Genomic DNA, 16,469 nt, shown 5'->3' on the forward strand with positions numbered 1-16,469 from the left:
CGCCTTTCAAGGAATGTGTGTGTTTAATCTAAATTGTTGAGATTTGCAAAAATTTTTTTCATATTTACCCTATTATGTTTTTAATAGCTTTTTATTTTTATGCTAAAATTTCCTATTTTTCTTATTATTCATGTTTTCTTTTTTATTGAATGAAAGATTCATTCAATTCTTTAGTGCTTTACAATTTTCAAATTTTTTTTTAAGTTTAACATTTTTTATTGAGTTATAGTCATTTTACAATGTTGTGTCAAATTCCAGTGTAGAGCACAATTTTTCAGTTATACATGAACATACATACATTCATTGTCACATTCTCTTTCGCTGTGAGCCACCACAAGATCCTGTATATATTTCCCTGTGCTACACAGTACAATCTTGTTTATCTATTCTACATTTTGAAATCCCAGTCTGTCCCTTCCCACCCTCTGTCCCCCTGGCAACCACAAGTTTGTATTCTATGTCTATGAGTCTGTTTCTATTTTGTATTTATGTTTTTTTTTTTTTTTTTAAGATTCCACATATGAGCGACCTCATATGGTATTTTTCTTTCTCTTTCTGGCTTACTTCACTTAGGAAGACATTCTCCAGGAACATCCATGTTGCTGCAAATGGCATTATGTTGTCAGTTTTTATGGCTGAATAGTATTCCATTGTATAAATATACCACATCTTCTCATGATTTCATAATCCCATAATAACCCCTTATTTTTCCATACCCCTCCATTGCAACCTCCCTCCTCTCTCCCCACAGGTAAGCACTAGTGTGTTCTCTGAGTCTGCTTCTTTTTTGTTTTATTCACTAGTTTGTTGTATTTTTTAGATTCCACACATAAGTGATATCAATGCAGTGTTTGTCTTTCTGTCTGCCTTATTTCACTTAGCATAGTGTTCTCCAAGTCCATGTTGCTGCAAATGGCAAAATTTCATTCTTTTTTATGGCTGACTAGTATTCCATTGTATCTATATACTATATCTTCTTTATTTGCTCATCTGTTTATGAGCACTTAGGTTGCATCCATACCCCAGCAATTATAAACCGTGCTGTTATGAACACTAGGGTGCATGTATCTTTTTGAATACATGTTTTTCAAATACATATCCAGGAGTGGATTTGCTGGGTCATACAGTAGCTCTATTTTTAATTTTTGGGGAAACCTCCATACTGATTTCCAAAGTGGCTGCACCTATTTACATTCCCACCAGCAGTATATGAGGGGTCCCTTTTCTCCACACCTTTGCAACATTTGTTATGTGTTCTTCCTGATGATAGCCATTCTGACAGGTGTGAGTTGTTACCTCACTATGATTTTGATTTGCATTTCCCTGATGATTAGCAATGTTGAGCATCTTTTCATGTGCCTATTGGCCGCTTGCGTTTCCTTTTTGGAAAAATGTCTTTTCAGTACTGCCCATTTTTTAATAGTTTTTTTTTTTTTTTTATGTTGAGTTGTCTGAGCTGTTTATAATGTTGGATATTAACCCTTTATCAGTCATTATTTTTTCTCATGGTTATGGGTTATACATTCTTTCTTCTTCATATATTGTGATTTCTGAATGGACGCTAGACATTAATGATACCATGTTGTTGAGTTTCTGTATTACACTGTTCCAGCAGGTGGCCAACAGAGCTGTGAATCAGCAAGTTCATTTCAAGTTCTGTTAGAATCTGTCTAGCAAAGTCTTAACCCTAGGACTATAAAGTACATACTGCTAAGGGTCATTTTAGGGTCTCTACTGATTTCTTATTAAATAAGGTCTTGCCATTATAGCTGGATAGAATTTGGATCACCCCAAGCACTGAGTTCTGGCCACTAATTCAGCTCACAACTTCTTTGTAGTATTTCTTTCCGGAGTAGTTTTTCTTTGCTTGGCCTTGGGAAGTGTCCTACCTACGCATGTGCAGTTTAGCACTCAACAAATAATCAAGAAAACCTCTGTGCAAATTTCTTGAGCTCTTCCTTTTCAGAGTTTTCTTCTTTCCAGGACACTCATCCAGAAATTCTCTCCTTCCATACTCTGGAACGCCAGCCTCTGCCCCTTCAGTACAGTGAGACCGCTGGGACCTGGTTGGGTTCCACCTGTGTCACAGTACAGAAAGGCCTTCAGGCCAAAAGTTAAGGCAATCATGGGGCTCACAGAGTTTGCTTCCCTTACCTCAGGAATCCCAATTTTGTACTGCCTATTGTCTAAAATTCACTAATTTATACATTTGTCCAGACTTTTTGCTCTTTACATTGGGAAGGCTACTCTGTGAACAATAAATTTGTATGACTTTTTAAATTCTTTTTCATAAGTTCCAAGAAATTGCATTTTTTAAAGAATAATCAGACATTTTATTATGCCTTTTCCAAAAAATCTTCATAATATGCAAGTCTGAGATGTAAATCACCAGTTAAGAGTTGAATGCAGTTAATGCAATAAAATCAACTTCTTAAATGAATCTCCATGAATCAGTTTCAGAAAATGGTTAATGTTAAGTTTTGTATCAGAGGTCAAAATGCATAGCGCAATGATCTATATGTACAACAATAAGACTAGTAAAGTGTGAGTATCATAAGATGCCACTGAGCCACTAAAAATCACATTTTCTTAGAAAATTAAAATCATTTGAAAAGTGCTCATGATATAGTTACCTGAGAAAGCAGAAGATAAAACTATGCACTGTATGACAAATATTCTGGGGAGCAAAATACTCTAAGAGACACAAAACTGGAAAGTCATAAAATGTATAGTATGACTTTCATATTTATATTTTATTTATAGATTTTCTACATAATCCATATTACATATAATAAATATATATTACTGTTTATATCTAATAAAATTCTTAAACCATTTAAGCCTGACATTCATAATAGTCATCTAACATCTAATAGTAAAATAAAGCTTTTGTTCTTTCCTTGTTCGTACATCTGCCTCTCCCATTCCACAGTACTTTCCCCCTGCTCTCTTTCTGATTATGATTTCATGATTGCCATACAGTGATTTCCCCCAAATTTTTATGTATGCCCCTCTCCTTTCTCTCAAGTTTTAATTTCATATTCCCATCTGCCTATTTTTAGATTACTTCAGTATTCAGTATAGTCCTGAAATCAGTATATCCAAACTCAACTTATTCTGTTAATAAACAGAATAAGCATTGCTTCCTAGTTACCTAATTCTTCTCAGAGATATCATTTTTCCTATCTCTTAGTTTTACAGTATTAATTTTTCCACTGATTCTCCTCTCCTTCACATTAAATCTTTCCTTGAGTCCTTTGGATAACACCTCTTATATACAAGTGGTTATTTCTATTGCTGCTTGTCGAGGATTTATTGCATTGAGAGCCCCAAATAAATGTCTTCCCTGCATTCATGCCCTTTGCCCTGTATTCCCTTCTTCTCTGTTCTCTTGCTACCATGAATCTCTGAGCCTTATGTGTGATGAAACTGTGGACTGGCTACATCATAGCCACCCTTTTAGAATAAAAAAGCTGAAAAAGCATAAAATTTCATTTTCTATACTTTTTTGCTGCTAGGGTTCTGAATGTGTAGTTGATTTAGAAATGAATGCACTCATAAAAACTTTGTAGTTGAAACAGAACCACAGTGAGACAGGTACAGCGCAGGGTTTAAATCTGGCTGCTGTGCTTTGTGGCAGGACTGTTTGCTGGACTCTGACTGTAGTAGCTCCTTGAGTCAGCAGGCAGGTTCCGGTCATGATGACAAAGGCAGCAGTTCCTCTAGAGGCAAATTCTGCTGTGTGGTTATGGGAGTCACTCATGAAAGAAGGGCCTGGAGTCTCTTCTCAAACAATTCTATAGCTATTCATGCATTCTTTTCTGCTTAAACTGGCTGGAGTGAATTCAGTTATCTACTGTTAATAATGCCAACTAGTGGTTTCCTTGTCTTTAAACAACAATATTAATATCTTAAAAGGTTGTTAAAAGGATTGAGTGGGACAATTCATGCAAAGCATGTTAACATATGTTACCTGCCAAAAATTAGTTCTTGTTGTTTGTTACCGTTACTGTAAAGTGGCTTAATGATCAGAACGCCTGGGTTTGAATCATGGCTTTTAACATATGTCCTGTCTACAATCTTGGTGAAATTGCTTAACTGCTCCAAGATTTGATTTCTTTACCTACAAACTAGGCCAAAAAGTGTAACTACTTCATAGATTGTTTTTTTTTGTAAAAACTAAATAAAAATTTCTTTTCTGCAATTCGCTCTTCTCCACAAAAATCTAATTCCATCAAACTCATCTCTCACATTGCTTCCTGTTTTTAATGCCATGATCTCACCTTGTTTCCTCAGAGTGCTGGGCATACATTTTAAAAATAACACCCAGTGCCTCTACATTATATATCCTCTGTTTTTCAATTCAAATCCATTTTTCAAGTTGTTCCTATTAAAAATAACAGCCAGTCCCTCTACATTATGTATTCTTTGTTTTTTTTCAACTTGAATCCATTTTTTAAGTTGTTCCTTTTCCATGAAGTCTTCTTAGGGACTTCCAACCTAACTTGATCAATTCCTTGATCTCAGAGATGCTACAAGCAGCACCATGCATTTTAACACTTCACTGCTTTCAATTAGTAAACGTACCTTACTTCTTTCCCAAATGGATTTTCAGCTCCTTGCGATCAGTAACACTTACTTTTTAAAAATATATCTAACAGAGTTCTTACAAGGGTTCACTATTTAGTAGTCACTTGAAAAACCGCTGACTGGATGATTTACCACATCACTGAATTCAATTAGATTATATAATATTTTGGACTATGTCATAAAATGTTGAGAACTTCGGTATAAGAACTTGGTTAAAAGCTATTTAATACTATAGACATATATTTTTTCCTCTTTAACAAAACATTTCTGTCTCTGATTTCCTTTAATTGTGCTTAATTTACCACAACAGCAATAATAACATCAAATGAGTTGACAAAGTTAACACATATATGCCAGTGTCATATAAACATGAGAATGACTTCTGTTCCTTAGACATACTTGTCAGCAGTGATATAAGACTTTGCACAGAAAAAAATGGCTTAGAGCATTCTTTTCAACCTTGGCTGCACGCTGGAATCACCTGGAGAGCTTTAACAAGAAATACCAATACCTGTGTCTTAACCCCAGAGACTGCTCTTTGATGGGACTGGCATATGATCTGGCAACGGGACATTTAAAGTTAGCTAGGTGATTCTCGGGGGCAATCAGGACTAAGGAGCACTGGTCAGATGCTCTTCTGCATTTAGCATCCTCTCCCATTCACTTTCCTCTCACTGTTTTGCTTTAGGAACACACTGCCTGCTTGGAGAGGTTTAAGGCCATTCATTCCTTTGGCATTCCTTTGCCGTCACCGGTGACACCTTTGGCATATATACACCAGTAAGGATGATAAAATGGCATTATTTTGAAAACTGTTTTCTGACAATATCTTTCTGTAATTTCAGCAGGCAGAAACAGTATTCCCAAACGTTAGAAATAAGGTAATGGCTAAAATATCAGCCTGGCAAGAGCAGAGGGGAGGAGAAAGGGAAGGAAAAGCCTACAGCTGTATCAACTATAAATCAAAGTTACAGTTTCAAGTTGTGTGTACCTGATTGATGGAGCCCAGATCGTCAGTGAAGCTGTTTACTTCTGACAGAAGCAGAGAAATTATAGATTTTCTCAACAAGCTGCATCTTCCCAGGGTTACCAGACTCTGAGAGACGTAATGCTGCACCTGAAACTGAAGATCAAAATGAGTAGGTTTCAACTTTCTATCAAGTCAGGTCAAAATCTATTTAATGGGCATTTCCTAAGATTTACTACTGAGCCCCACGCTGCGGGGAGTACAGAAAGTGTCAGCATGATTCTGGGTCAGTCTCAAGCAAAGTTGTGAAACAGACAGACTGTAATAATATAAGCAATGACATTTTACAACAGTTAATATTTTGAAATGTGTGACAAGGTGCTAAAATGGAAGCTTTAGCTGAAGGACCAAAAGATAGTATCATGTAGATAACAGACTACGTACAGAACGAATAAAGGAGATGAGAAAACAAGACTCTCAAGCCCTTACCCACTAAATACAGATATGGAGATAGAGAGAGAGAAAAAGGGTAAGAGGGAGAAGTTTGAAGATGTCTCTTTGGGGAGAGCTACTGGTGCGCCCCGCGTCCCACCTCTACTCTGGTGGGACTTCTCTATTCTCCACAAGTCAAAAGAGAGATGCTGTAGCATGAGGGGAAAAAAGTGCAGACCTCTGAATTTTCATGTAGAGGCAGCAAAACTACCCATCATGAAATAAATTTAAAAAGACAGTGGGAGACAATAAACTATATCCCATATAGTTATTAGGAGAAAGGCCATTTGATTATTAATCACATTAAGGAGGGCGTGGCTCATCTCTGGAATTTCATTAAATTCCATTAAATTCATTAAATTTCATTAAAAGTGAATCAATGACAATAAGGAAGTAAACAGATTATTGACGTCAAAAGAAATTTCTGTTATAAATCTGGACATGCATAACTAGCTGCTAATAACCATTTTCTAAATCAACTTATCAATTTAAAACTAAGACCACGTCAATTTATTGTCACAGAAAATCATACTTATTTATCACTGTTACTTCTTAATAATGTAATGGCTGACACACACTTTTCGTAACTCTCCAGTACCCCTTATTAAATTTCAGATTTTTTACAACTTTTTTGTTTGTACCTGAAAGAAAGAGTTCTCTTATCTAAGCTCTGAAAAACTTCTCTTGAGTATTGTTTCACTGGTGGTTTAGTTGTTTACTTACTTTTTTCAATATTTAATTCTGTAGCGGATAACTTAAAGAGGAAAAAAAAATTACAATAAAAGGGACTTCAGAGAGTAGGAATGAAATGAAGGTAGTGACGAGGTTAGGTTGCAGACTCGAGCCCAGGGGTGCTCAAGCCAAATTCCAGCTCCACTGCTTATTAACTTCTACTAATAACTTACCCTTTCATGTCTTGGCTTACACATCTGCAAAACAGTGAGTGTGACAGCACCCACCACACAGAGCTGTTGTGCGTATTAAGTCAACAGCAAAAATGCTGAACCCAGTGCCGGGGACCTAGTAAGCGCTCAGTGAGTGTTAAATGTTACAATGTAGGATACTAATGTAAAAGCATTGAAGGTTATATGTTTCATCCATTGACCCTTGAGAAGTTAAGTGCTAGAAATAAGATCTATTTGTCTAGAGTTAATGCAGTCCTTTTAGAGGGCATTATGAGAAGGAAAGTTCGTCACAAAGAGCTCTCCCATAAAATAGCCATAAACTATGACTGTCTTCCCAGGATGACTGAAGTTCACGTGAAAGCAAAGACGAAGTACATAGCCATTAAGCTGACTTTAAAATTCTGTGAATATGATTAGAAAAATGGCCCCTGCTATTCCTTACACTGTAATTGACTCTTGCCCTTTTGTAAATGCAATGGGGCTTTTTGAGAGAGGCTGACGTGGAGGCCAGGACTTACATTACACGTGAGGCAACTGCGGTGGAAACCACGGAAGGGCTTGCTCGACACCGGTACCCTCATTTGTTGCTCTGGCACATCTTCTGTATTTCAGAGACTGGGGAGCTAGAAAGAAATTTCCCCAGATTCCTCCGCAGCTAGGATTTTGAATATGAGCTAAATTCTGCCAACAAGAGTACTCTTTTGAGAAAGTGATTTGGAAGGGCACTACGGGAGAGAAGGCGGGCGCGCGGCCCGCGTACACTGGTGCGATTGCGGCGGAGGGGGCGTGGTCCTGGCTTATCCTGCAGGCGGTTCTGAGGCTTCGTACGTTTTCAAGTTCTTAATCCTAGTAGAAGCAGCAGGATGTTATCTTGGTGACTCACTGGTTTAGAAAGTAATTCCTGTCAACTTAGTCTTCCCGAAGGTGTTTGGATCTATATATTCACCTGGAGGAGTCACAGAACTCAGTGCTGCATTAAAGTCTTGAAATACTCAGGGGTGGACATTCCTACCACATGCCCAATAAATCTGCCTACTTGACCTGTGCGGAAAGTAAAAGGATCTTGGAGAATGGTAGTGAATTACTGTAAAATTAGTCAGCGGTGCTTCCAATTACACAGTGCTATTATTCCAGATGTAGTTCCTTGCCCCTGTCACTTGCCAGCAGGATACTTTTCCTGTCCTATTTAAGGCTATGTCAGCTGACATAGCCATCATTACTCCATGTGATTCTGGTCACTGAAACATTTCACAGGACATCATTGCTGGTAAACTGTACTGAAGATATCACGTTGATATGGCCGAGATTTTGAAGGCCCTGGTACAGTACATGCATTCCAGCGAACGAACCCCAGAATTCAGGTGCCTGATCTAAGTGGGAAGTTTCTGGATCTGATACATGTTGGAATACTGCCCACCCCTCAAAGTGAAGAACATGTTGTGTTAGTATGTGTTTCCTATCACTAATAAAAAGATACATTTGATGGGCCTTTGTGGATATTGAAGGTAACATATACCCATTTAATTTTCCACTTGGATGCACATACTGAGAAATCATAAAGCTGTGAACTTTGAGAAGGGCCCAGAGTAGCATATAAAAAGTCTCTAACTGGTCTAAGTTGGGAAACAAGAAACTCTGCCATGTGACCCCTGCGACCAGTAAAAGCCAACATTCCTGGAGCTAATCAGTACACTCTGTGAGGCCTGTAGCTGGCCCTAAGGAGATAATCACAAAGGTGAGTGCTTGGGTTTGGGGAGAAAGTCATTCTTTTATTTATAAGTAAATATTATTCTTTATAGGAAAAAAAGAAATCTCTTTGCTTATGCTATTTGGCCACAGTAGAGACTGAGTGACTGCCTGATTGTGGGACACCAAGCGACTATATATGCCCAGAGCTGCTCATCTGAACTGGGTGTTACCTAAAGTCGGGTATACAAGCAATATTCATCATTAAGTAGTTGCCCTGCATTAAAAAACTGGGATCAAGCAGGAACTAAACGCAGAAGTAAATTTTCCTTGAGCAGTTACTTCCAACTAGAATACTGCTTCTTATAAGGATGAGTAATAGGAAACTTACATTCTAAACCAGTGACCCATATGTGATGCCCTTTCTCCCAGAGCAGGAATACATGGGTTCAGAAGCCAAGGTATGAAAGTAAGATCAGGAACTCTCAATATTACACCTAATGATTTCTTGGCAAAGTGTTCTTCCCATCCTTGTGACACTGGATTCTAGTTTAGAGGTCTACGTAACCATGTGAAAACGGTTTCTTATCAAAGGACCCAAGAATGGTTTCATGAACTGGAAGCAGAGATTTCCACCTGGCTGTACGGATTTCCTCATGCCATTATACCAATGACAAAAAGGGGTTCCTGTGCTGGCTGGCACAACTGATCTCAGTGACGGAGGAAAACGAGGATTTACAGCACAGCGATAGCAGGGAAGACTACCTCTGGAAGCCCGGGACTGCCCTGTATTACTAACACGTCCGAGTGGTAGAAGTAAATACAGTTTCATGAGGCAAGATGAACAGAAGGTCAGATCTTTCAGGAATGAAAATCTGGGTAAATCAACTAAGTGAGGTTCTGGCTGAGGACAAAGAGAGAATGTGATTGCCAGTGGAGGAAGAAAGTCAATACAATTATGGACTTACAACCAGCTGTAGAACTGAAGGTCATGATGGGTTATTTTTTCTTTGTGTGTGTATGTGTGAGTTATTTTGGCAGTGGTGGACTTTATAGCTTAGTCCATGAATTACAGGGTATCAAACTAGAATTGTGACTGGACTAGCAGGGGCATGATTATCACATGATCACATGAAATCACATCACATGAAACAATCAAGACTTCAAATTCTTCCTTTTGAGGAGAGGTCCATGGATTTTTGTTTCTGCAGAGCACTGGTGCATTATGTTTTCACAGCACACTGTTGTTGCTATTGAGATCTGGGGAAAGTTTGATTATGGGCAAAAGGGCACATATGCATATCGAATTATCAGAGGATAGGCTGGAATATCCATTTAAACATTCTTCATGCTTCTAGTGCTAAAGAGGCTAAAACTCTATTTCTAAAACTCTCTTTTTCAAAGAGAGGGTTCTGGATATAGTTTAAATTTTTGCAATTGGTTGATCTTGTGTAAGACAGAACCAGAAGTACTTGGGTGAAAGGCAGATTGCAGGGCATCCCTTCTGAATGATAATACAGTTTGCAGCAGACGCAGCAGGATTCTGGAACAGCTATGGCAGAAGTCCTCCTGATTCAGGAGGTTCCTGAAGATGACGGAAGTGCCATCGTTCTGAGACTGGCAGCTTTGGAGACTTCCATCTCTGTGCTGCCTCGGTCATGGCAGAAGCAGCAGCAACCCTGATTCTGTGGTGTGGTTTATCAAATGGGATTTTAAGAAAAATTTTAGAACTGTGCTTAATGCTAGCACTCACCAAAGAGATACAAATTACCAGTAGAGAAAGAGAAAATATTAAAAAAACAAAATAGAGATCGAAAAGTATGTGAAATAAAAATTCAAGATGGATGAGCTCAGGAATAGGATGAAGGTGACTGAGGAAAGAGTCTGTATACTTGAATATAGGCCAACAGAACCTGTGCCATCTAAGGAATGAAGAGAATCTCAGGGACACGTGGGACAATATGCACAGGTCGTAAGTGTGACTGGAATCTAGAAGGAGAAATAGGACAGAACAGGAAGAACATGTTCAAAGAAATAATGGCTGAAAACTCCCTGAATTTGCTGAAAGGCTGAATGTACACATTTAAGAATTGCATTGAACCCCAAGCAATAAATATGAAAAGAAAAAAAAGCCTAGGCATTATCAGAGCCAAATTCTGAAACCATGGATTAAGAGACAGACCTGAGAGTAGTCACAGAAAAATGACACCTTATATACAGGGAACATAATTCACGTAACTCTGAACGTCCCATCAGAAACTATGGTGGGTAGAAGAGACCAGATTAATATCATTAAAATGCTAACAGGTAAAGAAACATCAACCCATCATTCTATATCCAAGAAACATTCTTCAAGAATGAAGGTAAAACATATTTTCAGAAAAAGAATATAATTAAGAAAACGCATAACCAACAGGGTCATAGTGTAAGAATTGCTAAGAGAAATGATTTTTATGCTTAGTAGAAATGATACTAGTGGAAAATTTGAATCTTCAGGAAGAACTGAAGGGCATCAAAAATGGTAACTGTTTGGATAAATATAAAAGATTATTTTCCCCTTAATTTCTTCAAAATACAAGTGAAATATATATGTAATACTGTCTTGTATGTGGGTGTGGTCCTGATGTGAATAGCAGGACCGCAGTTTTGAGGAGACAGTAAGAAACTGGGAAGGCTGACAATGAGGGAAGCAAGCAGAAGAAAGTAAGACAGGCACTCAGTTCCCACACCTGCCAGACAGGGACATGGCACAAAATATGCTTACTGGGACCAGAATGTGAGGACAGTGCTCTAGAAGCGCTACTAATTTGAGACGAAACCATCCATACATCCTTGAATCCCTGCCGTGAAGCAGGTGGGAGCCCAGAGGAAGAGTTAAGCACACGGGTAAGGGTCAGCTGGCTGCTCGGAAAATAGGTGGGAGGGGCAAAGTCACACTGTGTGACGACACTAAGATGCCTCGTGTATCATGGAGCTTCAATATGAAGCAAGAGGTTTAAAACATCAAAGGGCAAGCGAACGGTCGATGAGGTTTAGGGCAAGGAGGACAAAGATGGGAGCCGTCTCATTATGTAAACATGGTGCTTAGAGCTCACACATGACAAAGAAAGAATTATGCATTTACTTTTCATTTCTCCCATTCAAAGGGATGCTCTTCAATCTGGAGATAATAAAAATACTATAAACAAAAGGTAACGTAAACCAGAATTAGAGGTACAGATTCAATGAAGAGTACGTGAGAACTACACTACTTGTGCTGAACTCAAAGTGTAAAGGATTTTATCCTAAAGTACACAAGGTACTTGTAGATGTGACTGATAATATATTCATGACAACTGTGGAGAAATCACAAAAGGCACTAAAGGAATGGAAATGGGCAAGTGATACATGGATTTTAGAGAATGTGAAAATAGATGTCTCAATTTACAGAATAATATGTATGGATACTGAGACATTCTAGGACATTACCACGCAGAAAACTTTTGATAACTAAAGCATAAGATGCATATGATAAGAAGCATACAGAGTCCATTAGGAAAATGCATCAATTAACAAAGAATGCCTGACCTTAATTCCTGTCCTATTATGATAGCGTTGCTATACTCAGTCAAAAGAAGTCCCAGACATAGAATACACGATTTCAACAAAGGCTCTGAGCAAGCCTTTAGGATTTCTTGAGCATACAACAGGGGCCCCGTGAGTTTCAGGCTGGGTTAATGAACTGCACATAAAGAGTGTGGATTATAACTGGAGGGGCTCCCCTAACATCACCCCACGGAATTCAGGCCTTTGGTCATGTTTTTAATGAATAATTTAAACAAAATCCTGCAAATCAAAATTTAAATTATGCAGTACTGGGAGAGACAGTTAGTGCTGTGGTAGCAAAACCAAGATTCAAATGCACTCTTTAGGCTGTAATAACTGGTCCCAAATAAGTGAAGTGAAATGGAGATATATGAAAAGTTATGTCTACTTAAAGTCCTATAACCTGTTGAAAACAAGAATTATAACCATAGGAACTTAAAATATCTTTTTCTAATCTGTTAAACACTTAACCAGGTAGAAGCTAAGGACAATTAATGTCCAGAAGAATCCAAAAGCCCCCAAAAGGCTGTTACCAGTGGCACCTTTGTAAAGGTCCTCATATTTCCAGAAGATGTCTTCTGTAGACTTGGTCCCATGGGACAGGCAGTGATTTCTGTTAGACTTTGTCATTTTCAGAAATGACTTGTTCAAATGAACGTGACTGAGAATCTGGAAAGCTCCGGGGCCCTACCCAATAAACTTTAAAACAGCCATCTGCCTATATGCAGAGTGGATCTTGCTTATTTATGACCAACTTCTCAAAGGTGGTAGATTAACCAAACAAAATTTCATTTCCTTATCATTGGGGACTGTGTGACATTTGAAAGGAAGTCAAAAGTAAATAATAATAAAACATGGCATTTTATATGCTCAAAAGGATGTAGGAGGCTGTAGAAACCATGTGCCTTCTCATTTAATCAAAGGTTTTGTATCCTTGAGTCACTGACTTCTGTTTAAAGATGTACATGCATCTGCTAATAAGAGATACAGCAAATCACACTTCACAAAAGAATAAGAGAAAACAGGTTAATGCTAGCAAGTTTACAACTATAATTCTGTGAAACAAATTTAAAGAAAACAGTTTGAGATCAAAGGTATGTAATTACCACTGAGTAACTGGACAAGTGGTAGAGATTGGTTATGTGGAAGGACTGTCTTGGGTGTGCATTAGAACGCTGAACCATGCTTTCTATTTCTATGATATCTAGCCGGATAATTCTGCTAATGAAGGAAACTAAGTTAAACCAACTAAAAATGTCTACAGAATTATGCTGGTTCCTTCCACCTAGGAATTTAGGCAGAAGAGCTGGGATACTCCATCTAGCATCCCATCAACACTGATAACGGATTCTCCATTTCTGAAAGTATTTGAAAAAGGAAGCAATTGAGACTCAGAAATGTTATGGTGACATGGTGAGTGGCAGAGTCTAGGGCTAGATTCAGATTTTTGTTTTTCTAACTTGAATGCCTATTATCTCTGCTGCCAGTAAAGTAAAACAGGATAACGAGGCAACAGAATAGCAGAAAATAATATCAGTAAAAATACACTACAATTTATTAAGCTTTTATGTTGCATTATGTACAATGCTTAGTGATTATATATCATTTAATCCTCCAAACGACCCTGTGAGGAGGTATAATCTCAATCTAAATAATAGGGACACAGTCTAGAGACAATAAGTAATTTGTTCACAGTTAGATCAAATAAACAACAGAATTAGAATCCGCTGGTGCTGTAAACCTTTGTATACCTACAGGTCTTACATCCCAGTCTCTCATGCAGGCATAACAAATCTGAAAGCCCCCAGAGCTTTCATGGAAAATGTTCAACCACTTGCCATATTTTGATAAGGGTGTTATTACCACACTGAATTCAGGCCACAATTGCTGGAGTGTGCACTTCAATGTCTGTTAGCAGAGCAGCACTGGAAGCAAGCTGAGCCATAAGGGAAAAGACACTCGTGCACAGGGACAGGTGGGACGACGCACTAATAGGAGTTCCCTATTTTCTGAAGCATCTAACCTTATACTTTGCTACCCCTCTTATTTTCCTCTTATTCTGTAGTTAATATGTATTAATTGTATAAAGCAAGAAAACCAAAGTCTATTTGGAACAAGAAAGAAATATTCTAGGGGATGTTACTTTAGGCAAGCTGGGGAAATAAACAGGAATGAAAATCCTCTTTCCATAAATGCTATAAGCATACCTATAAAACTTTGAAATAACCAAAGTATTCAGTACTATAAACCAACACTAGTAATATAAATCTGGATTATCAGAATGGAAGTGACCATTCCATTCTAAGTAGGCAAGCAACTTAGAGGAAGAAATGCACAGAGAATTGAGACCTGGGACTAACCAAGGCTTTACTGAAACCAGCGTGAGTGGCCCTGCTGCTCCCCTGGCTCCCCAGGATCTGAGCAGTGCCAGTTTGTGCTGTGGGACAGACGCTGTCCTACAAAGATCTTAAAATTTCAGTGCAACAAGAGTGAAGGTAAGCAATCCAAACTCAATGGAAAATAAATCACAGAAAACAATTTTCAAAGGCTCTCACTCATATGAAAACACAAATACTACAAAAGTAAATACGTTACATCGGTTAGAGTAAAAGTTACTGCTGAAATTAATTACATAAAATGACATTTTTAAAAATAATTGGATGTGTTTAGATTCCCTATGAGGTAGAAGATTATTTATGAAAATGCTATGATTCTAAAGAATAGGACACAGCAAAATTAAAGCTATAATAATTAAAAGTAAATGGTACTGTAGAGCACAGGGAACTATATTCAATATTTTGAAGTAACCTATAATGAAAAAGAATATGAAAAGGAATATATGTATGTGTATGTATGACTAAAACATTATGCTGTACACCAGAAATTGACACAAAATTGTAAACTGACTATCCTTCAATTAAAAAAAGTAAATGGTTATACATTCACTCACTCTTTATAGCAAATATTGACTAAGTGTAGTCCATGTGCCTGCCAGGGACTGAGGTAGTCCTCATTATCTCCTAAAATTCAATGAGGAATAAAATAGGATTACTTCTACTTCAGTAGTTACTTCTGCTTAGAGTGGGCAAGATAATTTAAAAAGCCTTCAAAATGCAATCTGGTTTGATCCTGGCGTAAAAGACTTTTCAGAAATTTTTAAATGTGACTCATCTGTACAAATTTGGAGAGAACATATCAGTGGTGCATTTACATCATTAAAGAGGGTAAAGAACATTTAAGGGACTGAGTAATGGCTTTAAGGAAAGAATACTGTAATAAGACTGCTAAGTGAGAAACAAAACTGATTAATATCTAACAGGATAAACCCCTATCATAACCTCCAGGCTAACTTTTTTCTTTTTTTAAAGGTCTGAGAGATTTTATGCGTTTATGCATGGACATAAACAGATGTCCTGTGCCCACTAAGGCTTATCTTTTCCACTGTACAGAAATCCTTCACACCTATACCAGAGGGGAATCTATGGGTCAGTATGGAGCTTTACACAGTCAGAGTTCTGACAAAGCACATTCCCCGACATTTCACTAACATTAGACGAGGCTCTGGTATGTCACTGATAGGATAATCAACCAATCTTCACCTTATTTCTAGGCTCTGGATAATGTATCTTAACACTAGTTAAAACAATCAATTTTAATGCACTGTTGAATTCTTAAGAAAGAGAGATCCTCAGAGGTCAAAAGAAAAAGAGGAAATAAAGAAAAATACAATAAAATCAGACGATTAACTCTCAGAAATGGATAAGCTGGGGTTGCCTTGTCAGTACAGAATTCTTAACTAAGTCCTGGGTACCTCCAAAGTGAAGGAGAGGCTAAGATTCCCTAGGTTAAACCTAAAGAGCTAAAAATACTAATGGAAGGTGGCCTGGGAAGCTTCTACTAGCAAAAGAAACTTCCAAATTAGTAACAGTAACATCAGTGGTAGAACTAGTATCAGTCACCTCTAAGGCTGCAAAGCCAGCTAGGTCTACATGGGTCTGGAATTCAAATTCATGCTACCAAGTATTCCAGGAACCCCAAGCTGAGAAAGCTAATTTCTCCTGGCAACTAGAAGATACCAATTTAAAACCACCTTTTACAGCTTTATTGATATACAATTGATACATAACATTAAGTTTCAGATGTACAATTTGATGCACGTAAATACTGTGAAAATGATTACCACAGTAGGGTTAGTTAATACCTCCATCACCTCACCTAGTTACCATTTCCCTTTTTGTGGCTGA

The 16,469-nt window shown here is 37.8% G+C and overlaps 1 protein-coding gene across 1 annotated transcript in view; it reads right to left on the reverse strand.

Moving 5' to 3' along the window:
• MEI4 (meiotic double-stranded break formation protein 4) overlaps window positions 1-16,469 on the reverse strand; it is a 125,259-nt gene that overhangs the window by 41,442 nt on the left and 67,348 nt on the right. The window contains exon 3 of the mRNA XM_010972876.3: window positions 5,582-5,713. Within this exon, the coding sequence (XP_010971178.2) occupies window positions 5,582-5,713 (132 nt within the window). The remainder of the gene's footprint in view (window positions 1-5,581; window positions 5,714-16,469) is intronic.

This window comes from Camelus bactrianus, chromosome 8 (genome assembly GCF_048773025.1).
Source record: "Camelus bactrianus isolate YW-2024 breed Bactrian camel chromosome 8, ASM4877302v1, whole genome shotgun sequence".
NCBI classification, from domain to species: Eukaryota; Metazoa; Chordata; class Mammalia; order Artiodactyla; family Camelidae; genus Camelus; species Camelus bactrianus.